The sequence below is a fragment of the Etheostoma cragini genome, chromosome 1 (genome assembly GCF_013103735.1).
Source record: "Etheostoma cragini isolate CJK2018 chromosome 1, CSU_Ecrag_1.0, whole genome shotgun sequence".
NCBI lineage: Eukaryota > Metazoa > Chordata > Actinopteri > Perciformes > Percidae > Etheostoma > Etheostoma cragini.
The window spans coordinates 19,172,525-19,196,314 of record NC_048407.1 but is presented as its reverse complement, the minus strand read 5'-3'; the positions used below and the strand labels follow the sequence as shown (position 1 = coordinate 19,196,314).

The window sequence follows — 23,790 nt, the reverse complement described above, 5'->3', positions numbered from 1 at the left end:
GTTGACTTTTTCCCTTCTTCTACTGGTATGGTACAGCACAACAGCAACGCGTCAGTCAGTTTCAACTGTAATGCTACTGAAACTGACGCAGCATTAATGTGTTCCTTTGGGAAATACTCTGGCCAAAACATGACACAGCTCACTTGAAACAGTCTGCACTCTAAACACTATGACAAAAATCTGACACAGCCCCGGCAAGGTAGGTGAAGGTTTTATCTTTTTGAATATGATGAATATGGTTAAGATCAATTGAACAGAAAAAAACAAATGCCGCCTCGTAAATAAATAATGATCCTTTAGGCAAGGTAATCTTGACATAAAAAAAGATAGACTGACAAAACAGTTTGTTCTGGGTATCCACATGTGCTGTGGTAAAAATGATGCCTTTTTCAGATTAGTAATTTCAGATGTAAACGTAACTGATATAACACATTCCACAGCTGACTGAGTTTTACAGCATTCACTGTGATCAGCTCTGTTCTTTCGTTGGATCTATCTCTGCGCTCACCAGTTAAATCCCTTACAAAACATTGAGTAGAACTAGATTGCATATAAAAAGCAGCAGAAAAAATCATTAAACACACTGCAGAAACGTGAAGAATGCATGACGGCTGGTTTAGGGATGACAACAATAACGAACATTAAAAAAAAAAAAGTATTCACCTTACATTAAGCATGATTTCCACAGTTTTTACCCTAGCCACCTAACAAAAGAACAAAAATAGTCTGCGATCACTCATCTTCTTGGGCTTTGTTCGCTCTTAGCAACTTTTGTTGCTGCACAGAAACCCAAACACATTGCCAACCGATGAGCTGACAGTATTTTCTGTCTTGCTGTGACTTATTACCTCACTGTTGTAACTGAAAGAAGCATACAAAGAGCCCAAATATCGCAAATAATATATAGCAAATATCACTAAATGCTTAAGTTATGTGACTTGCGGTTTCACAGATGTACAACCTAAACAGGTCTGAAGGGGTGACACTTTTTGACATTTTGTTACTGCTGCTGTTTTCTCACCTGGTTTTTAAGAAGGCCGAATACTTGGGGATTAGCTAATTATTTTACACAAAAAAACTAATTTGGCAACCTTTACCTGCTAACTGACAAACACACTATGGCTTGCTTTTGTATTTTCAAGGTAGGGGAGGTGTCATTCGTGGTTGATGCTGTTGCAGACTGGCCATTTTGGGGTTTGTGGAGAATGGCTGGTGCACTTTGGAACAGAGCTTTTAATTTTAGCGATAGATTGTAGCTAACTTATGATTTGCCTCTAGTCCATTCTTATGTCAGTTCATGGTAGGTTGATTTGAAATAGTAATCTGATTTTCTCTTCAGTCATTCAGTCCAAAATTGTGAGACATGCATCCTTTCTTTCTCTTAGTCTGCTGAACTGGTGCTGTGGTCAAAGCTTGGTCCCAAGAGCAGGTGGGTGGTTATTCTGTTGGGGTGGTGGCGACAGGGCTGAGGATGGGGGTCAGTAAGTCCCTCAAAGGACTCATAGGGCAGATGGCCTTATGGCTGTAGTACTCTACTACTTGCTTGGGCACCTCCGCCAGAACACATTTGGCCAGTGCTGCAGGTGAAGCCTGCAAAAGAGACAGAGAACAGCTGGAGTTGTCAAAATATCAACTTTGTTTTAATCTGAGAAACAGAACATTTTTCAGTAAAGCTTTTGCATTATATTTCCTGATCAAGGAAATACCAATGGTGTGTTTGAGGACCACTTTCATTGTTTTGGACAAATTAAAAGAGGTAGGTCAGTGTCAGACATTGTATTAGTTAGTAACAGTAATTTCCAGTAGCATAAAACTCATTAGATGGTATTATTCATTACACATGCAATATATTTCTATCAATTTATGTGATAAGTCTACACACATCACTTTGTGAAAAAAATGGGTGCAATAGTTTATGTTGCACTTATGATTTTATTATGTTGAATGTAAGCGTTTCCTCAAACTCTTGCTGAATAATATCAATACACATTCAGGTTAACTATACAGTAGGGTGATAACCTAAAGAAAAACAACAACACAGGTGTCTGAAGATATTGGACCCCCAGCTTCCAGACTGTATACATTCTCTAAGACTGTAACTCTATTGGAGAGATGAACACCACATGTTTCTCTATTTGGTGTTCTGATGATGGTGGAGGGAATCATTGTGCAATGCATCTGTTCATCTTCCAAAGATGTTTAATTGGTTTAAGATATGGTGACTATGAAGATCATATGATTCAATTCACATCATTTTCATATTCGTCACATACCCTTTCATGACCTTTTTTCCTGTATGAAAGTGTCTGCATTAGTTAGGTTTCTCCACTCATTTACTAATTTTTTTTAGTTTATCGCCTATCTGTACATGGTAAATATTAGGGATGTAAAGATTCACTAATCCAAATCGATATCCGGTTGTATTATCATGATTTGAGCACACTGATACATAGACTACTGGATCGAGCTAAATGGACCAGGAATTGGCCGATGGCCCGATTCTACATCAACAAATCGGTTAAAAAAGCTTTGTCATTCCAACAAAGCTTCAGCTCTGTGTGCAATGCTGTTGAAAGAGACAAGGGTGTGTGCATGGATGGGGGTGCACAACTTAATGGCGTCTCACAATGAGGTAACGAGAGTTGCGAGCGCAATAAAAACAACCTGAATCAACAGTACAATCATACAGCACAATCCGTACAGTATGTTTCTATAAATAAACACAAGATATGTAGTTCTGAATTGATTTGTTTGTTTTCCATTTTTTCCCTATGTCATAAAGTAACATTTTATAGATTAGGCTTATTTAGAGGTATAATCAAAAATTAATGTGTTAACAATAAACAAATATTAATTGTATCTACTTTGTGAGATTTAATCTTATCTCATTGAATCGCAACAAATCGATTCAACATCGAATATGCATTGTCCCTAAATGGTTTATAACCCATGTATATGTATTAGATTGTCTTAAGGGAGAGATGCATACACCTACTAAATATATATTATACATCGCACATTTTGGAAACATGTTCCATGTTTATAACATTATACATCTAGTCAACAACAGACGGCATAATTGCACAGCTGAAATGTTGCTAAATGCAAGAATACATTGTTGTTTGATACAATTTCTGGATTTCCTCCCGTCCATGATGTCCAAATGTGGCACTGGCAAAGCAGGCAAAAGCTTCTTATCTGCTCTTAGAAGAACAAAGTAGGGGGCGGTTATGTAAAAAAAAAAGGAATGTCCATGAGCATCACTAGCACAGCCGTCAGAAGGAGTGAGGTTCAGGCAGAAAGTCAACAAGTGCAGATTGACAGACGGAGAGAAAAACTGACCGTTTTGAAGTCTCTGAAGGGCACGAACTGCACAATGTCCCTGAGGACTGGCTCGCCCTTTGGTGAGCGTAGGACTCCGTCGTCTCCATCCAAAATCTCCATGTCTGTGAAGTCTGCATTGCCCACACCAACAATGATTATGGAGAGAGGCTGGTAGGACGCTCGTACAATAGCTTCGCGCGTATCTGCCATGTCTGTCACTACACCATCTGTGAGGATGAGCAGGATGTGGTATCGCTGGAAGAAGATGAGAGCTTTCAGTATTTATTAGCCCATTTAAACAATTACGTGTGGTTATAAGCAAGAACAACGCTCTGTGTGTGTTATGATCTAAAGTAGGCTTTTCATGCTGTCTTGTGTCGTTTTAGAGCCTCCACTGAGTAGATAAGTGTACAGTATATGTGTGTGGCATGTTTAATGATGTTACAAAAAAAACACTTTAAAGAATAGATAAAAAGCATATTAAAAACAAAGGACATAACTTGACGTAACTACATGTCAAACTGTAGAGACATTGACATTTTTTTTTGTTCATGTTCCCACTGAACAGGGTTAGGGTTAGGGTCAACATTAAAATACAATAACTGCAAGAATATTAACATGGCACAGACTACTGTAACCGTTTCTGATTGGTCCCATGGTTAGTGGTTAGTTTGTTGGTACCCTTACTGTGTGTTTATGTGTTATTTTGCATGTCTAATGTGTGCCATGTATGCTTAATTGTTTACTGCAGCTCATTTACTGATCAAAAGAAGGACTGATATTAAGGAGTAAATAATTACATAAAGGTCAGTGCAATTGCACAGGTGTAATAGTTTAGAACATAATGTATGTGCTGATGCTGGTTAATTTAAGATATTCAATATATCGACTTATATTATTTACTTATATTATATACTATATTACTTATCGATATATATAGACTTGTGTTCTTTCTCCCAATGATATCAAGGAAAGACAAGAAGCAGAGTGACTCTATTAGCCACGTGTTACATTGCATTTTAACAGAAGTTCATGAGGTGATTTCTAACAATAAAAGGGTCAATGATTTGGAACTATGTCTAACATATTTAACATCAATATGGCACTGTATGACTTCACTCGTAATGTGTTATATAATGGGCCCCTTCTTCCCCAGAAGGGGCCCATTATTATTTGCCCCATAGGGCATCATTACTCCAAACAGTGAGGTGAACCAGAGGCCACTCACTCTGGAAACTCAGTGGGATGTACAACAACAAAGCCGGTATTACATTAATATATTTCTAATAAAGAGACACTCACAGAAGCATCTTTAATGATGCCGTCGCCTGCTGCCAACTTGGCTATCCTGTTAATGATGGGCGAAACATTGGTTGGGCCATACAATTGGATCTTAGGAAGGCAGTTCTGGTACGCCTCAACCACTCCTTGGATCTCTGATCAAAAAGAGCACAGAGCAAAACGAGGGAAACAGTTACCATGTGTCATTAAACAAGCAACTTTAAATTAAAAGGTACAGTCGGATTAATTATTTTTTGCAGTCTCAAGGATCATACCAAATACCTTAATATGTTTTCTGCCTAACACAAGTTAGAAAAGTTAAATCCTCTGAAAGAAGCAAAGTTTTAGATTTGTTCATTTCAATTTTAACAACCAATCAATTATGAAATCCAAAAAGCAGTGTTGGAATGTAACTAAGCACATTCAGTCAAGTAATGTGCGTAAGTACAATTTTTAGGTTTTTGTACTTTCCCTGAGTATTTCCATTTTATGCTACTTCACACTTCTACCCCACTATGTCAAATGTTGTACATTTATTTGATAACTTTAGTTACTTTGCAGATTTTGATTATTAATACACAATATAAATCTGCAATATATATATATACATATTTCAGAAATGGGTCACTCTGCAAAAGTTGTATTTTTACTTTTGATACTTTTGTACTTTTACTAAGTAAGATTTGGAATGCAATACTTTTACCTGAGTTTTTTTTTACACTGTAGTTTTGCTACTTTAACTTACGTAAAACATCTGAATACTTTCCCACCATTACCATGTAACTATGTAAATGTCATAAGTAAGTAAGTAAATAAATAAGCATGTAAATATCATAAGTAAGTAAATAAATAAGTATGTATTTATCCTAAGTAAGTAAAAGACTAGTTCACGCCCGCCTATTTTTCCGTCGATAGACTACTGCAATTGTCTTCTTACTGGCATCAACCATAAATCTGGCCTCCAGCTGGTCCAGAACTTAGCGGCTAGGCTTCTGGCCGGTTTTAACAGACAACATCACATCACTCCCATCCTAGTCTATATCCTTCACGTTCCACTTCCGGGATTGCTCTAGTGTTGCAGGAAATTCCATGTATTTTACACTTCTTTGCGTACTGGACTATTGTTGACTGCTCCTCAGATCTTTAGTCTAGTTGGTTGACTAGCTGTCCAATCTGAGTTTTCTCTCCCATGAGTATTTTGCAGCCATTTAACACCACCTGTGACAATTCTGATTGGTTTAAAGAAATACCATCAAACCAAAGCACGTTTTCCTCCCGTCTCAGAATGCTATGTGAAGTAGCCAGAGTCTACGTGGCCGGCAGGGGCAAACACCCTACAACTTAAGAAAACACGTGCAAATAGACATAACACAAGCACATTAAGAAAACAACTGTGTGGCCAGGTGGCCTCAGTGGTGGAGCAGGTGCACATGTGGTGAGAGGTTTATGCCTCAACGCTGAGGTCCAGGGTTTAAATCTGACCGGTGACGATTTCTTGCATGCCTTCCCTAACTGTCCTGTCAAAAATTAAAGGTGAAAAAAAAAAAAAATCATCTCTAAAAAAAAAGAAAACAACTTCATTAATTTGACCATACGTGCGCAGCATTTAGCAGACACACTGCAAATACACACAACCAGGGCATGAGGTTAACTTTTTTGACCACCTGTCACTTGTTACGAGCCACTTTTTTGCCTCATAAAGGTGAAAAACGCCGGAAGAGCATTCAATTGCTCTTCCGTCATTCTTCAACTACCCGGATGTCTGCCACAGTAACGTGAAATTGAATTTTGTGAACTAGATTTGAATTATGAGAACTGAATGTGAAAATATATAGAGAGTTGAATTTTCAATGATGATCGTATATTATTGGATTTCATTTCCAAATGAATACATTTAATTTCAAACTATCCTATTCAGATTCAGTTTCTCAATGTTTTTTAATTCAATGATTCAAATTAAACAATACAATTTCAAACAATGTGATAAACTCAGTTTTTCAATGCAATTATTCATGTTTAGCAATTAAAATGGAAATGTGAATGATTCAAATTCAGTTTCTGTTGGCACAAATTTCAGCCCATAGAAGTTGTTTTCAATTTACTTTTGCACTGTATGAAAATAATCATGTCACGTGTACATTCAACTGAAATATGTGATACAATACCTGCTGAGTAATACTGATAATTTTAAGGGCTTATGAATGTAAAACTTACCTTCACATTCATCGTCTTCTGGGTTGAAATTGATAGCAAAGTCATGAGACACCTGTCAATGGAAAAAAAGAAAATTATAAAACACTAATTGGTGTTCAAGGAGGCTTTGTGGTATACCACCCTTTTGTGTATAATTTCTATTTCAACCATTGGTTAAGAGTACCACACTTTTTCAGGAGTGTTTCACAATAAGACTTGGTTATGTCATTTGTATATTGATCTGTGTGTACTATACTCTGAAGGGTCTGCTTGTATTAATACCCTGCTTCACCACACTATGCTGTAATAAGCATATAGCATGCACTATATGCTGAAAATCTGGTTTCTGAAAGAGTTTGCAACCCCTCTTATTTGATCTGGTCTATTTTTGCCATCCAAACGTCAGATTTACTTTGTTTTTCTCAAAGCTGTTTAATTGGCAATATGATAGCTCCTCTCACAAGAAACTGTATTTTCCACGAGCACCAACTGTCAGCCAGATCGGTGGCAACTGACTCCTCTCCAGCTGGCTACTTTCTTTTAAGTCATTTTTGTCTATAATGTGATTAACAGCCTGTATTTAGTCACTGTATAGCTAGATATAAGAAGCCCAGAGAAATTAATAATTGTTTTTGCATTGGGCCAGTGCAAAGGAGGGGATCTTGTTTTGTATCTCATTTAACAGGCCTGTTTCATGGCAGACCTTTTGACATGGAAGCACACAGGTGTAACTCGTAATATTAACTATTCTATTTAGGTGTTTTAGTTGTGAGGCTCTGGTATTGTGAAGGTTGGTTCACTGGCATGGCTTATAAGAACACTTTAAAATCTTATGTATTAGCTTTGCCTGTTTTCCCAAGTACATGAAAAATCTGTTTGTTGTTGATAGCATCTGTGCAAAAACAACACTCCTTTTAAAGGCACTGAAAACCTATTGTGTCAGTTGTTTTCTTACTAAGCAAAGGAGCAAACAACATTTTCTGCCAAAGTTGGAAGTCACTTTTGTTTTAAATGAGAAATTTCTGTATTGTTATTTGTACATGTTTTTGTTTGTACTTTTCTTACAAGTTTGAAGAAAACAGGGCTCATTAGGAAAAATTTGATGTCACATACTTAAGAGCACAAATCAGGATTTTGCAACATTTAAATATAGATCTGATCACAGTTGTGGGGTATTTACACATGTTGGCGGTGCACTGGCAATCAAATATGATCAAACCACGCACACACAATCCCAATAAAGCAGATTAACTGATTTGTTAAGTATTCATTTGGTGGACTTTGCTGGACTAGGAGAAAAAATAATGTTGCCTTTCCGTTCTGGTCCAGTTTGTGTTCAGTGGCTTTTTACAAACCTAAATGCTTCTTATGTGTAATTATGTTCTTTGTTGTCACAAAGAGCTCACAAAGAAATAACTGAGCAATATTAGTATAATTTGCCTAAAAACCAAACATTATTAATTAACTGCCATAGTACACAGAGTAGGACACAAGCACAACAAGCTGCAGTTTTAATTGCTTTTGTCCAAAGGAATTGCATACCTAAGCAAGTCCCTCCCTAAACAGTTTACAATCAGTCATATATGTGGTTAAGCTTCAAAATGTATGCTAAAATTACTTATCTATTGTCATAAAATCCTTTGGTTTGCTTCCTCATTTACTTTCAGACCACCAACAAACCACACCAGAGTTTGCTTGGAAGCCAACAACTGGACCGAGACTGCCAGAAAGAAGGTGTCCAAGTGAAACAGCAGAGGGTAAACACACCAGAGTCCATTTTCACCAAACTAAACACTTTAAACCCCTGAGTACCTAATGGGAAGAGATGTTCTCTTCTAAACTGGTGCTTTTAAGGGTGCAACTTTTTGTAGAGACTTTAAATTTTAGAAAACAAAATTGGCCATATTGAATATAGGCTTCCAATTAAATCACACAACTCACTATCTGCTGTATCACTGGCTGACAGATAAACATCCTGGATCCTTATTTCACACGTATATGTTTTCAAATCCCACTTATTATACATAATGCATAATTAAGAAGAATACAAGAGAGCACAACAGCACATACTGAGAAAGAGCCCAAGTCCATCTGACCTGCACACAGGTGTAGCCTATAACTTTATAGATGCAGGTCATGATTAGTTTTAATGAGCATTCACCTGCACCACCAACCACAAAGTAAAATAAATTTGACTCCTGCAGGGCAGTCACTGTCATGGTAAATTCAGAAAGTAATAGTTTGTATTTACTGAGCCACAAATCTTGGAATGACATATTGTAATATTGAATGTTTCACATTGGCAAAAAGAGCAGTACAATCTTACATTAAACATAGGCTGTTCTGATCTGATAGATCAACAGCATAGGGATTCAACTGTGTGTGTGTGTTTGTGTGTGTGTGTGTGTGTGTGTGTGTGTGTGTGTGTGTGTGTGTGTGTGTGTGTGTGTGTGTGTGCGTGTGTGTGTGTGTGTGCGCCTTCTTCACAGGTCTATTCAGAATCACTGAAGGCTTTGGGTTGTCAAAGTCCAATTTGCTTGAACAAACGCTCTCACACTCATGAATCATTATGTGAACTCGTCATCAACATTACAGGGGTTTTGTTTTATCAGAACATGTTGTTTTCTCAAGACAAGTTGCTATTTTAACACATGGAGCTTGTGAATAACAATAAAATCCCTAATTTGTTAACGTTAAGTCCCAGGGTAGTGGAAAATACCAAGTTCCATATGAGCATGTGAATATATAGTATTACTATGCATAATATTGTTTGTGTGAAGAGAAAGCCAGTGTCATTAACAGAATAGAAAAAGGGATGTTTAAAATGAACAAAAAACCGGGAGAGGAGAGATACTGAAAAAGATACTCACTTCATAATTTGGAGGGATTCTGGCACCAAAGCCCAAAGCTGAAAATCTTTTGTCACTGAAACAATAAGCAAATTAATCAGTCATTTATTACAATTACTACAGTTTTATCTGGAATACATTTTGATAGTGATCTGAAAGATATTGATGGCTTATCCATTAGTTCGCGTTTCCACAGCAAACCCCCTGCTTTTCTGCATTTCATAAATGTTAAAAGCTTGAATTACAATTCAAAATCTCCCTGCCGGTAGTGCTTGCACCTGTTCAAAGAGCCGTTCAGTCTTTACCCTCTCCATTTTTCATCGTACTGTTTAGATGGGAAGATATTACTGCAAGAGGCTCTGCTATGCTGTGCTAAAGTACAGCGTGCACAGATTTGTACAAATAACAAGACAAAGGCTCTCTCTGAAACCATTCCCTATTTGATATATATATTTACACTAAAAGTAAACTAAGACATGACCTTGTAGTCATCACATTTCCAGCTGTCGACAACAAAAAATGTGATGTTTTGAGGCATATAAAGGCATATTCTGCATGTAGATACACCAGAGAGTGAGGTTCAACAATTGCACTTGACGGTTCAATGGCCTACAATCAATCCATGTTTTTCTACATCCAAAAACTAAAATGCACCACAAAAGGCTATTTACTGCAGAATGTCTTAGAACGCCTAATAGTCATAAAATCTGAACAGCTTTTGGCACATTTTAACAGCTCTCTTTGTTCTGCTAGTCTATTTTGCAATTGTTGCGGTATTTCATTTATCTTTTCTTTTTTAAAAGCCGTGAGCTTTTACAAGGGCAGGACAAAGTTGCATTATGGACCATAGTTTACTGTTTTTTTAAAACTTTTAAATCTCTTGTAAGTCTCCTAACCTTATGGAAGTGTCATAACAAATGAAGGGACTACCCCTTTGATTCCATGCAGTCAAAGGACCTTCTATATAATAAACACATAGACAACACCTTGTGCCTACTGTATCTAGAAAACCTGGTACTTAGGATAAGCTGCAGAGCTGTCAGTGAATGTTTGTCTACAGACAACTTTCTCCAATGGTTGCCTCCCTTATCAGAAGATTTAGTAAACATGCCTTTGTGACTGGTAAAATAACCCCAATTCTGCACCCCAGTGCAATCACAAATAACATCTCCCACTCAACAGAATCATAAAATTATGTGATGTGTTCTATATTTCCTCCGGACATAGTGTGGGTACATCAAAGGGTACACACCAAAAAACTGTTGATAAGTATTGATTTACTTGGTGTGTTGACAAGTGTTGATTGGAGAGTTGTTTGTCCACTCATAGATCTAATATGGCTTTGAGGCTGTTTTTTAGAGCTATCAGAAGTGTTTAATTAACTCTAATGGGTGTGGATTTAAATAAACATTGGCAAAATGATGAGTCAGAGTCAGCAACAAACTTTACTTTAAGTTGTAATTGTTCTACTACAATAATTAGTAGCACTGACACTTGCTGTTGTTGCAGCAACCGTACTAGTAACACACCAACAGATCATTATCCATAAGGAATATGGAGGATAATGTGTGTCTTTACACAGAACTTTGCAGTATTATTTATTGTAAAAGTAGCTGCAAATGGAAATGGCAACAGACTGTGGGCTCAGTTAAAATGACATCACTAAATATGGTGCATTGACCATTTCAGCACATATTTGGTTACCATCATTATTCTCTATTACTAGAAAAAAAAACTGTGAATGAGTCCAACTTTTATTCTCTGTAATACAACCTCTCCACGTGGCTAATGTGTTGTACTGTATCCAGATATAACACACTCTAATGTGCCAAACAAATAAATAGATCTCAGTGGCCAGGTCCTGCAACTGATAGCATTCAAATTGGCTTTGCTCTAAATTAACAATCAACATGTATATGTTTTTTCAACTTGATGTTTCAAATCCATTTTCATCAAAATAATGATGTTCCACTGAATACAGGCCTTTCTTCCACTACTGTGAAACTTCCCAACACACTGAAGTATGGTGTATAGATGCATAATAATAGAAAAAACTAATTATGTGTTTGGTATTATACTGTTTACTAACATAACCAATATAGAGAAAGAATTTTAATGAAAATATTCAAATGGTAAATGAGGTATTTCATGCTGAGCCAATTCTATCCTGAGCTGTATTGTACAGCACTCATTATCTCGACCTCTAGACTCTTTCCATACTTTTATAAATATGCCCTTGGAGCGTTAATGGATAGATCTTTACGGTATTATGACTATTTTAAAAGACTACCAAACTCTATCTCCTGGATTAGAGATATGACACAGTAACTTCAGCCCAAAGAAGAGGGCAGAGAAGTCTACTGACAAGTAATTTTCATCATATGAATTTTGAATGTGAAATGTATGGTGATCTTGGTTTTCTTACTTTGTCAGCACACGTGAGGAGAAACGGGGAGATGTGCTCGGTATAATAGCTCTTTCAGCAAGGTAAACGAGCCTCTGCCCACACAGACAAAAGCTAGTCACTCCAGCTCTGTAATGCACTCCTCTGCAAGGACTCTAAAATCCCACATCACCTATTTTCACTAAAGGCTAAAAGGTTTGCTTGCCCACGTTTTACACCTCAATAACAATTCCAACTTAAGAGGGAAGGGCTGCCTACACTTGTCGTCACTGTTTTCCCAAATGCATGTTTCCATGTGTGAATCTCTTGTGTATATGTAAACACGGAAATGAAAAGGTACAAGGATGAGCTGCTAATTCTGGGGCAGGTTTTCAGTGTCTTGAGTGCAGTGCTCTTACTATAATTAGCCAGACAGTGCTCCCCTGCTATTTAATAGGAGGATCTGCATAAATCAGGAGTTATAGTGTTAGTGTTAATCCTTATCTGGCTTAGTTTATTCAGAGGAGATGGTCTTTCTCTAACACATATGATATTATAAATAATTCCCCAAAACTAGAAAGTACATGCAAGCCTACCTGCAATAACTGATAGGTTTTTTTGTACATTTCAGATAGACAATCAGACATTTTAAAACCAACATATGTCTGAGCAACTGAAGCCCAAAACTGTCATCATTAAACAGGAATTCTCAAAATGTAACTTTGTTCAAATAGCGTTAGTGTCTTTAGTGATTCCTCAAACAGGCTTTCTGCCGCACCTTCTCTGTCTTTACATCTGATTATACACAACACTGTTATTTCACCAGCCATAATGACTCCCACTTCTTTCTGAAGTGCCTGCTATTCTGGTGTTATCTTCTGTCTCTGCATGTGTTCGTCTGTAGTTTGGGGTAATGAGTCTCTGCAAGCTAAGGAGGGGGACCAGTAGCTGCAACAGATACTCAGAGAAAACTATGTCACTGAGGTATTCACAGGTGAAAGCCCATGCAGCCACCACAGTGAGCATAGAGCCTGTGAAGTACCTGCAAAACAGTTAGCACAGTCCTTACAAATGGCAGAGGCACATGCTTGTGTGTAGGCATGCTTTATTACAGTGATTCCTAAACTAGAATCATGACTTTTCTCTTTCTGTCTCCAAATGTATTTTCTACACATACTGCACTTTGACCAAATGTGATCTAGTTCATATTGACAACGATTCATTTAGGAGATTTCTCCTTTGCAACCAGAAGATCCACCAAATGTCCCTCACCTTCCGCTTTCTTTATTTTAGCATTCAGAACTCTGGTCGATTTACGAGTAGCCTACTATGGTTAACTGCTCCTCAGATCTCTGCAGAGTGAATCCAGTTTTCTGTTGCATAATTAAAACAACTTTTAAACGAGCACATTCCACTAAAACAAGTCCCTTACCGAGGCTATTTTGCAGAGGCCCTGTTGTTGTGTCTGTCACTTAGCAACGCCAAAGACGATTGGGAAGAACAAGAATAGGCAACAAAGAGAATCGAGACGATGTAACGGCCACATGTATCTTAAACGCGTGACCACTAGACTAGGCCCTTTTTATTTATTTGCTTATTCTTAACCATTCACTTGAGTACCTTGGATTTTCTGTTTTCATTTTGCCTCCAAGAGCACCAGCAGTTGTTAGGGATAGCATGCCGGCTGGTTTGTAATTTTTTGGTTTTCTTTGAAACCTGCCAAGGTTTTTGAGAGATCCTGTGATCTTACAGACATGAAAACACCCAAACTGGACCAATTTGCAATTTAGATCTGAGTGCTCTTTTTCTCTGTGGAAAGAGACTGAAGATACATGACACAAGGGTATTGGTGATTTGATCATAATAACAGTTTTCTCAAAAGTAAACATTGACTGATAGTAATATCTAAAAATGAAAAGCAAAGGACAAAATAATGTGAAGGTATTTGTAAAACAGATTAAGTCATCTAAAGGAGTATTTTCACTTTGGTTTGTTTCATTGTGGTATTTTCTAAAATAAAAAAAACATTATGTGAAAGATTTTTCTGTTAACTGTTATGCAAGAAATAAATTCACATATTGCTTTAAGATCCATGCCAAAAATCTATAAAGGTCAAATTGTCATCTTTCAGACAGATTGTTAAAAGCTGGAAAATATTTAAAAAAACGAGTACCTTGACAGACTATCTGCCATTTTGTTTCTAGTTCTTAATGTTTTCCATTCCAATCCTTTTACTATGGTGCACATGGAGTGGCTCGTTTCAGTGTGAGAGAGCACACCAAAATGACACACAAGGGGCACTCTGCAGCTCCAGTTTACGGAGACCCAGACAAACCCTGTAGGCACCAAAGAGCTTATACTGAGAAACAAAGGACTAACGAACCTATCATAGTCTTGGCAGATCTCCCCCACTGCTATCAGAGCCTTCAGGTACTCATTGGGCTGGTAAGGGTTGATGTAGTGCAAAGAGCAGCTGTTCCTTGGGTCTCCATTGGAGGCTGTGAAGTCAATGGCAACCTGGTAGAAAGATGTGGTCAGCATGAACAATACGACAGAATCAATTAAGTTCTTCTTTTGCTACTTTACTTTTCATTTGGCTGCTAAACATATTAGAAACAACTCTGCGTGAGCGAGCCTGAAATAAGCATAATGGCAGAATAAATTATGTGATCAGAGGTAAGAACTTGGTCTTTTTACACCCACATACTGTAGATGGAAACAGCTCAAACTCCCGTACACAGCAGCCAGCTATTTCAACACGAGGCACTGCATCTACAACATCAATCATCATAATTAATATTCACTGATTCCGTAATCCAGCTAGAGAGTGAGAGGTAGCACCACAGAGGGCAGACCAAAGGTCAAGAGTTGAAGGTTTGAATGTATTCCACGAAGCTGCCTACAAGAAAACTGTGTACACGGACCAAAACATTATCAGGGGGTATTTTAAGGGTAAAAAGTATCTTTAAAAGCAGTGTAATGTAACATTTGCTGCATGCTGCATGATAGTGGAACACCAAACCAAAGTATGCTTTTCTATTGGGTATATGATCCTAAACAAAGAAGCAACATACAGAGAATTTGAATCAGTTAATCAAGGCAACCAGAGCCATGTGCATTTAAAAACTCAATGACAGTGAAGTGTTAATGTTTAATTTACCGTAAAGTGAATCTGGCATCCTCCCATGATGTAATCTAAGAAGGAGTACACTCTGTGTAGCTGCAAAAAAGCATCTAGTCAATAAAACAAAATTAACCCAACAAATCTGTTGACTGTAAAGTGTAAAAAGTGTGTGAGCACCCATGCCAGTTTCTCTTTTTGCTGTAATACAGTGAGAGAAACTAAACAAGACTGTTCTATGTACAGTGAATAGATGCAAACAAGGGTCTATGACTACAATTCATTTATACTGATTCTAAAACTGTTTCATACAACTAAAAGCTCATTGGGCCAGTTTCTTTTATTCCCATTTCATGATGTAAAATAAAACACTGATTGGTTCAAGTGATTCATACCTTAAGGTCAGTGAGGATGACAACTCCTGAATTTTTATAGTTCCTTTTCTTCTGTTTGTACTTGGGATTCACACAATCCCACGTCACCTTAAACAAAGTACATTAAAGACAAAGAACAGGAGCAGTTTGAACCTTGGTGATATATCTTTAGTACCATGACATTTGTTCCATCTGGGATGGATTTCAGTGTTTCAGAGTAAAAGGAGAGGCATATTGGAATTGGATGAAATGGTTACATGGCTGTCTCGTCTTCGCTCTGCTCAGCCTCTCTACTTACTGACCTCTTTTCCACTGGCAATTTTCTGCATATCCCTGAAAGTGGCGTAGAACTCGCCAATGAAGTCGTGTTTCCCCCTGGAGTCATAATCCCAAACTAGGCACTGTGGAACACACGGACAACAATGCTTTGTACTTTCTCTTTGTTGGTTTGGTCGTTCACTCATCCCTCAAATCATCATGAAACGCCTTTATTGTATTCTTGTTAAGTACTGTTTCTACAGTTTCTGACCCCTATGTTTTTTGCTGATGTGGACTTTGTAGCTAAAGGTCCCTTACCTTGAGCTTCCGGTCCTCCTGACAGCTGCACAGGGATATGAGCGACACTTTAAAGGGCTCCCACACAGGATTCAGGTTGTTTTTAATCACCTGTTGGAGTCGGAGCACATTACCTATGAGGCAGAGTGGCAGAAAACAGCTTTTCCTTAGACTGAAGAGGGAACATGATGAATTTACCTCAGTTCTGTGCACAAGTTGTTCACTTTCATCGTCATTGATTCGGTATATTTCCAAAAATGGGTCTGACTTACTGAAGAGATCCTGCGGGGGGAAACAGAACATCAAAACTACTGACTATTATTGTAACAATGAATCCGAAGGGAAGATGATAAAGTTTGATTAAGTATTTCTTCTGGTACTGTCAGGTCAAATTTCTTTCTGAAATTGTTGAAATGGAATAAGGAAAAGTTGGAAAGTCTCATTGAGATCCAGATGTATTTAACGAGAGAAATGACACCAAATGACCCACATACAACATCACGTTTAACACTAGAGGTTTGATTTCATTTGATTCACCCTGTTGAAGCTAACAACTCAGATGATATTTTACTTGAGGATGTGATGAACTTCACTCAGGCAAAATCAGTTTGGATGATTTCAATATGTATCTTGTTTGTTGTTTTGTTGGATGCTTTATATGAAAGGAAATTGTAATTCATACAAATATCTGTTGACACTGATTTATCATAAGCTGATTGCAGAGGTAATCTCTGTGATTAAAGTTCAGGGAGAAGCAGGTATCAAATTTACAACACAGCATGATGGCTCTTTTGGAGGATTTTTAGAAAAATAGCTTTTTTTGGTCAGAGATGAGAGTTTGAGAATATTTTACAAGCTTCTGACTCATGCCATTCCCTAGTTATTACATTTTTTCATTCAATCACCAACCTTTTTCTTAAGCCAATAGCATTAATGACCTGCTGTTTTCTCCTATACAGCCTTCATTGTAGTTTCAAAATACCTTTATTGATTTCTTTAACCAATATTGGAAACTCGCTAATAAAGAACATAAACTTTCTTTTGCACTCAATTACTTCCGATATGCAAAATGTATCTAAAATGACCCAGCATTGGGTTGTTATTTTTCCATTTATCATAATGCATTCATATAACAGTAACTCAACGGTGGCTGTGTCCATTTACATCATTAGTGTAAGTACCAGCTAAATTGAAAACATGAACGATTTTGCACCCTTTTAAGGCTATTTACGGTAGCCTAAATCATCCTCTGAGTCTCAAGTACAAGTGCCTGAGAGCAGAGCAACACCGATTATTTAGGTCAATTGATTCTTCAGTGATCTACAATGACAACGTCAGCAAGAGGTCTGCAGGATAATAAATCCAAAAGGTTTAAACTCCTTTACAGCAGAGTCATGACATCACAGATATTTTCTAAATATTCACATTTCAACTCATCTAATTAATTACTGTAATATTATTGCTAATCTTTAGCCCTATGTACAAAAAAAAGAATTGTGCGTAAAACACACTGCCACACACATACACACAAATGTGCAGTAAGGCACATATCATTACCAGTTTCACAACTTAAAACCCTGGGGAAATCAGTTCCTTTGACCTGATATACTCATTTAATCAACTCTGCTGTTTAAAGGAACGCTGTGTGTGTGTGTGTACACCGAATGAGACTGTTAATGCAGCATTTCCCGCCACATTAGCCAGATACATCTCCTCAGGGACAGGAGCAAAAAGAGCCATAGCATCCTCTCTTTGTTGTCATGGCAACCGCTAGCCAGCGGCATCAACGGCATGAACACAGCTGTCAAAATTCAATCCTAGGCTGGGATATCAATGATTTCTCATCACTAATCCTCCTGTTCATCTAAAGCTACGCATTGATCCTTCAATACCTACAACACGTTGAGGTGATACAGCTGACAAGCAGCTAATTAGAAACACTTAGCTGCTTCAGTTATTAACTGTGGGGTAAAACATTGAGAACATTCAACAAAGCACACTGGGTAACTGGGCAAATTGTGAAAGTGAACTGTTTGCTATGGACTTGTCACTAGGCTTCCTGAGTCATTGTATATTTGAACATAGAAAAAGCTGAATCTTGCAGAGACGGAGAGCGTAGGTATAAGTAAGAAGATAACATAGGCACAGGCTAATTATTGCTAACTAAAATGCTAGTTAACATTGTTAATTAAACCAAAAAAGCTAATGTAATTTAAAATTGTCTGTGAGCTTTTCCTGACAATACGGTGATTTTCAGGAAAAGTTGACTGGATATGACACAAACGTTAGCCTATTTTTACAAAAACGCCTGCTACGAAGCCCTAGAGGCATATCGATTGGATCTTTTTATATATTGGCATGTTTCTTTAGAACTAAAACAATGGACAACAAAAGTTTTTAAACGCTTCAGATTTAAAGTTATTCGCTGTCAAAGTGGCGGCAAAATTAATGGTGGTCAATGGAATGCTAACAGCGCTCGCTTACCCCTTGGGTCTGACTCATATATACGGTCTATGGTCTGACTCGACTCTCATCGGGTATGACACGTAGTGTCGTAAACCGTTTAAACTGAGCACGCGTGACTCACAGCTCCACTTAACTCACATCGGGTAGTGACAAATGGGATTGAAAGGATATTTGAGTCGGGTGTGGCTACAGCCTGGAGAACTACCGTCTCATGACATTCCAGCTGCGTGCTGTCTGCGAGCTTTGACTTTTCAAAATAAATGTTTGCGTCTGGTCTGCTGTGTTTTTTATGTTTTTGAACTAAACAGTAGGCTACAACAATCATCCTAATAAATACAATTATTTTTTAGCAGATATCTTAGTTACAACACGATGGAACCAGGAAAGCAGTTTTGTGTTTGTATGTGCATGCAGGATTTATTCAGTTAGGGAAATCGGATGGTCTCTACAAAGCTACAGTTGCAATTGACTGGCTTACTAAACAGGGAGGGATGCATCTGCTAGCGTTGGGTGCAGAGGTAGTAAGTTAGAGTTAGTAGTTTGCTTAGAATAAAAGAAATTGTAATCTTGCATGCAGCTTTTCTTAGTTTATTCTGACCAAGTTGCTAAAGGGCTGTTTTTCTAACAAACATGACTTTGTTCGTGCACATGAACAAAGTCAGTGTCATTTTCATTTTGTATCAAATTTTATATCAGTGCTGTTAGATATTTGACATGAAGCACCAAACTCGTTTTTTTCATTCATTCAAACCTTTATTTAACCAGGATAAAAAGTCTCTTTTACAAGAGTGTCCTGGCAAGTGGCAGCAGCACGTTTCAGATAGACAGAGACACTAACATGTAAATACATAAACACACTTTCACTCATAATCAAACAACAATGTCATCATAAAAAACTAAATCGATTTAAAAAACAGTGACATACAGACTGCCCTTCTGCAAGGCCCTTCAACAAGCCTTTAAAAGAATAAAATGAGACCAACTCCTTCAACTGGAGTTCATTTTGAAGCTGATTCCATGCAGATGGGGCTGCAAAATTGAAAGCCTTTTTGCCAAAGTCAGTGCGGGCTTTAGGGACTGTCAATAAAATCAGATCCTGTGAGTGCAGGTAATATGTCCCTGCAGAACTCGGGAGGATATAAGTGTTCAGATAAGGAGAAAGAAGTCCTAATACTGCCTTATAAATAAAAAGATGCCAGTGCATCCAACGCCAAATGGAGAGTGGAAACCACCCGACCCGAGAATACAGCAAACAGTGATGAGTGAGAGATTTTAAGTTTGTGATGAATCTCAAGGCTCCATGAAACACAGTGTCCAAAGCATGAAGACACTGGGAGGTTGAATGCATGTATAAAATATCACCGTAGTCCAAAACAGACAAGACTGTTGCATTTACTAGTTGTTTTTTTGCTTCAAATGATAAACAAGACTTGATTCTAAAGAAAAAACCTAACTTCAATTTCAGTTTTTTAACTAAATCTTGGATATGCAAGATACTCTGCTTATAGCTTATAGAAACTCTTTTTCTATAAGCTGCACACACCACTGTTCCACAGTGATGTACCCACATCTGTAATTACATCAGGTTAAACAAAGCAAGCCAAGTAATTTTCACCAGGCAGGAACTCAATACTGCCAGTGGCACACTGGAAATATGAAGCAAATATGACATGCAGGAAAAGATGCCCTTTTTTCTCATTTCCCTTGTAAAAGGGTAAGGTTCAATTTTACTGTCCGAGTGGCGGGAAACTGCAAACTGCAATTTCAAAAATAAATGTAAATGCTGTACAAAGAAATATATTTTTCTCCCAATACATCTGGGAGTCAAGGGAAGCCTCTGAGTGTGGCAACCTAAGGCTCGTGCTAAGAACATGGAGCGACTAGATCTCGACTAGATCATCAGAGATGTAATTGGATGCAAGCTCCTGAGTGTCTTTTTGATTGAAATATACCTCGAGCAAAGTTTGGCAGTGTGAGAGCAGTAGCAGTTAAAGTCAATGATATCCATAGTTAAAGTGAAGCCATGTGAAATCAAAAAGAACAGTAAAAACAAATTTCACTTGATATTATGTGCCTTTTGCACTTGTAAGTTGCCAAATGAGTATTGTGCATATGCATGTTAGAGCATAATGTCACTGCAAATAAGTTTATAATTTATACTGTTTATTGATCCCCAGTGGGGAAATTACAATTTACACTTAGTTTTTGTTAGAATCACTACACACAGGCCTGAAAGACACACACATGCTTGGGTGCCTTGCTCAAGAGCACCTGGAAGTGCCCAGTAGGTTCTGGCATCTCTCCAGCTACCAATTCACACTCCGTACTTTGGTCCGTACGGGGACTTGAACCGTCTGGTTTCCAACCCAACTCCCTATTGACTATGCTACTGCCACCCAAAGAGGTGATATCAAGTGTTATTATATTTTTTATCTCTCCCTGTAACATGAAATTATATAAAGATTTTAAAATACCACTAATTAATTACTTAAGTAATTTAAATGTGAATCCCTTTAAGGCCAGTGATGCAGTGTGGATACATTGTGAGGTACAGCATCAGGATTATCATTTTACTACTATCCCCGTCTAGTGCTACTAAACCATAACTAATTAAATATGAACCGTGTTATTTCCATCAAAACGTTGTGCTCTGCTCACCTTATCATCAAGCTTCTTGGCACAGAAGGAAAGCTCCACATACCCGTTGTTGCCAGAAATTTCCTCAGCGTGCACCTGAGAGGACATAAGATTTGTCATGTACACTTTGTGCTTATGGGCTTCATCATTTCATTGAAAGAAATTACAACCACATAATTGATATTTCAGGAAAGAAAGAGACAGCTTATAACAGTCAAAACTCAACAACATATTTTTTTTTTTTTTTATTATTACATTTTGTTGTAGAGTAAGAGTAAGCCTCTATATTAAGGTGACGGTAATAATCTGCCAGTATTTAAAACAAGCTGCTTTACCTGAGTTTTTTTTTCCTTTTCCCTTTCCATTGCTAAAATGAACTTTTACTGTAGTAGCGGTTGCACTGTGATAAGCAGTTAACAAAGTGAAGTGGCTTGTACTCAACATAGGACGGCAGAACATTAAAACTAAAGAGTAAAGAGCCCCATTAGCCGTAAACTAATGGCCCCCCGCTGTTACAGGTTATTGTCTCTTGAATATGCAACTTTTTATGGATGTAAAAGGTACCACATACAGCACAGTGCAACAGTAAAGTTTTGTAAAAGCTATCTGACGTTGCCAAATGCGAAATCATTTTGTTTGTTTATACCTGTGTTAAAAAGCATCACCGAGCACCCTCTGCTGCTCCTTCTGGCCCACTCAAACAGTACAGAAGTTTGCTCTCTTTCAGTTCTTCTATTAGAAACTAGCAGAAACTTTACAATAAACTGCCAGAACTGTAGCAAGCACAGCCAGGGTTTGACAAGCCTTGACAGTGATGATTGGCAAAGTAGGAAACATGAACCTTTTATCAGACAGCTTGTCCTGACAGGTACCAAATGCAGAGAAGCATCTTTATAAAAGGTGTGGGCAGATGATGTGTGCGTGCGTGCGTGCGTGCGTGCGTGCGTGCGTGTGTGCGTGCGTGCGTGCGTGCGTGCGTGCGTGCGGGCCTGCGTGTGTTTTTGTGTGTGCGTGCATACGTGTGTGTGGTTCTCACATTTGAGACCTTAGGAATGAACACATTCTGGTCAAGTTCTGTTTAAAGGTAAATGTTTGGCTTTAGGGTTGATGTCAGGATTAGGTTTATGTGTGACACGGGTTGGGATTAGGCTTGTAGTTGTTATTGTTAAGGTCAAAGGCAGTGTCGGAGGCAGGTTTACGGACCTTAGGCCATGAATGTTTTCAGCAATGTCCCAAACTTGTACTGTTGAACATGATTATGAAATATAACCACTATGTTATAAAGCAATTTCTGGACATTGCATGGCAAATGACGTAACAGACACCACCTTGTCTCTGGTAAGGACGGTACTAAAGTATCTGTGCTGCTCCCTACCCCTGAACTGTTATTATCAATATTATTATTATTATTATTATTATTATTATTATTATTATTATTATTATTATTATTATTATTATTATTAATCCATATAGCTGCCTACTTCTTTGTTTTGCAATATTCATTGATTGATGCGTGACCCTAAGGTTATGGTAAGGGCTCAAGAAATGCCTCATGTCAATAGGAGTCCTGACATGTAGCCTACAGAAGTACAATTGGATGTGTACAGTATGTGTTTCTGTGTGTTTCCTAACTATTCGCTCCGCTCCGGTCCGTTGCGTCTCTATCACATACAATACATTCATGGTTAAATCAATGCATATGTTAAAAACATAGCAGGCAAAACAGATGCTGTAGATCGCTATATTTGTTTAGATGGTGAAAAAATCCCCTTGTGTAAAATCTCAAAGGTATCCTGAAGACCTTCAAAAGGTGCTGTTGCTCTGGCTTCAATAAAGTCAAATTCTGGCAAGGAATTGAAGGATGAGTTTGTCTTTGTTCCTATCCCTGGGCGCAGGGATCAAATTCAACACTATCCATAATAATGCTGCCAGTGCACAGTTTGTATTTCTCGTCTGCCATCCTTGCCCATTTCACAGCATTTATTTGTCATCTTTTTAGGTGTAGTGTACATGTGTATTTATGTTTTGTCTGTTCACTATTTTATGTTTTAAGGTGCTTTTTGTGCTGATGTTTATGTATTGGCTACATGTTGTGAACCAAATTGCCCCTTGGGGGCATTTAAGACTTTTCAACTTCAACTTCAACTTTATTGAAGAGCAGTCGGGTGCAGGTCCTGTTATCATGTCCACATCCTGCCTCGCTTGTGTTTACTCAAACAAGATAGAGTGGAAGACTGCACGACCTAGCTCGTCTTTTTTTATATTATACTACCACCACCGGCTTATTAACTATAAGATGGTGGTTAATGAACCAACAGCTCCTCTCTTCCACATCTGACACATGAATTCTTATACATGCATCATTTCCTCTTGCTTCCCTGTGTGATTTGGCATGTGTAACAGGAACAGTGCCCTATGGCCCCAAAATGGACCCTAACATAAAGAAAGTGCCCAGAAAGGATGTATGCTCTTAACATTCACCAACACACACAAAAAAGCAATGCAAAGCAGAAATATGAAGCCATTCTGTGATTGTGGTGTCTTAAACTTTATCTTTAAGAAGGTATTTGGATAAAAGTCCAAAAACATAGAGCTGCATGATTTAAG

The 23,790-nt window shown here is 37.9% G+C and overlaps 1 protein-coding gene across 3 annotated transcripts in view; it reads right to left on the bottom strand.

Moving 5' to 3' along the window:
- Positions 1 to 1,319: 1,319 nt before the first annotated feature.
- cpne7 (copine VII) overlaps positions 1,320 to 23,790 on the bottom strand; it is a 28,409-nt gene continuing 5,938 nt past the window's right edge. For all 3 annotated transcript variants that reach the window (XM_034878369.1, XM_034878378.1, XM_034878387.1), the window contains 12 exons: positions 21,205 to 21,279; positions 16,279 to 16,362; positions 16,102 to 16,191; positions 15,832 to 15,926; positions 15,547 to 15,637; positions 15,191 to 15,250; positions 14,414 to 14,547; positions 9,669 to 9,723; positions 6,820 to 6,871; positions 4,627 to 4,760; positions 3,343 to 3,579; positions 1,320 to 1,590 (listed from right to left, as the gene is read on the bottom strand). In XM_034878369.1, coding sequence (XP_034734260.1) covers positions 1,438 to 1,590; positions 3,343 to 3,579; positions 4,627 to 4,760; positions 6,820 to 6,871; positions 9,669 to 9,723; positions 14,414 to 14,547; positions 15,191 to 15,250; positions 15,547 to 15,637; positions 15,832 to 15,926; positions 16,102 to 16,191; positions 16,279 to 16,362; positions 21,205 to 21,279 — 1,260 coding nt within the window. In that variant the 3' untranslated portion in view covers positions 1,320 to 1,437. The remainder of the gene's footprint in view (positions 1,591 to 3,342; positions 3,580 to 4,626; positions 4,761 to 6,819; positions 6,872 to 9,668; positions 9,724 to 14,413; positions 14,548 to 15,190; positions 15,251 to 15,546; positions 15,638 to 15,831; positions 15,927 to 16,101; positions 16,192 to 16,278; positions 16,363 to 21,204; positions 21,280 to 23,790) is intronic.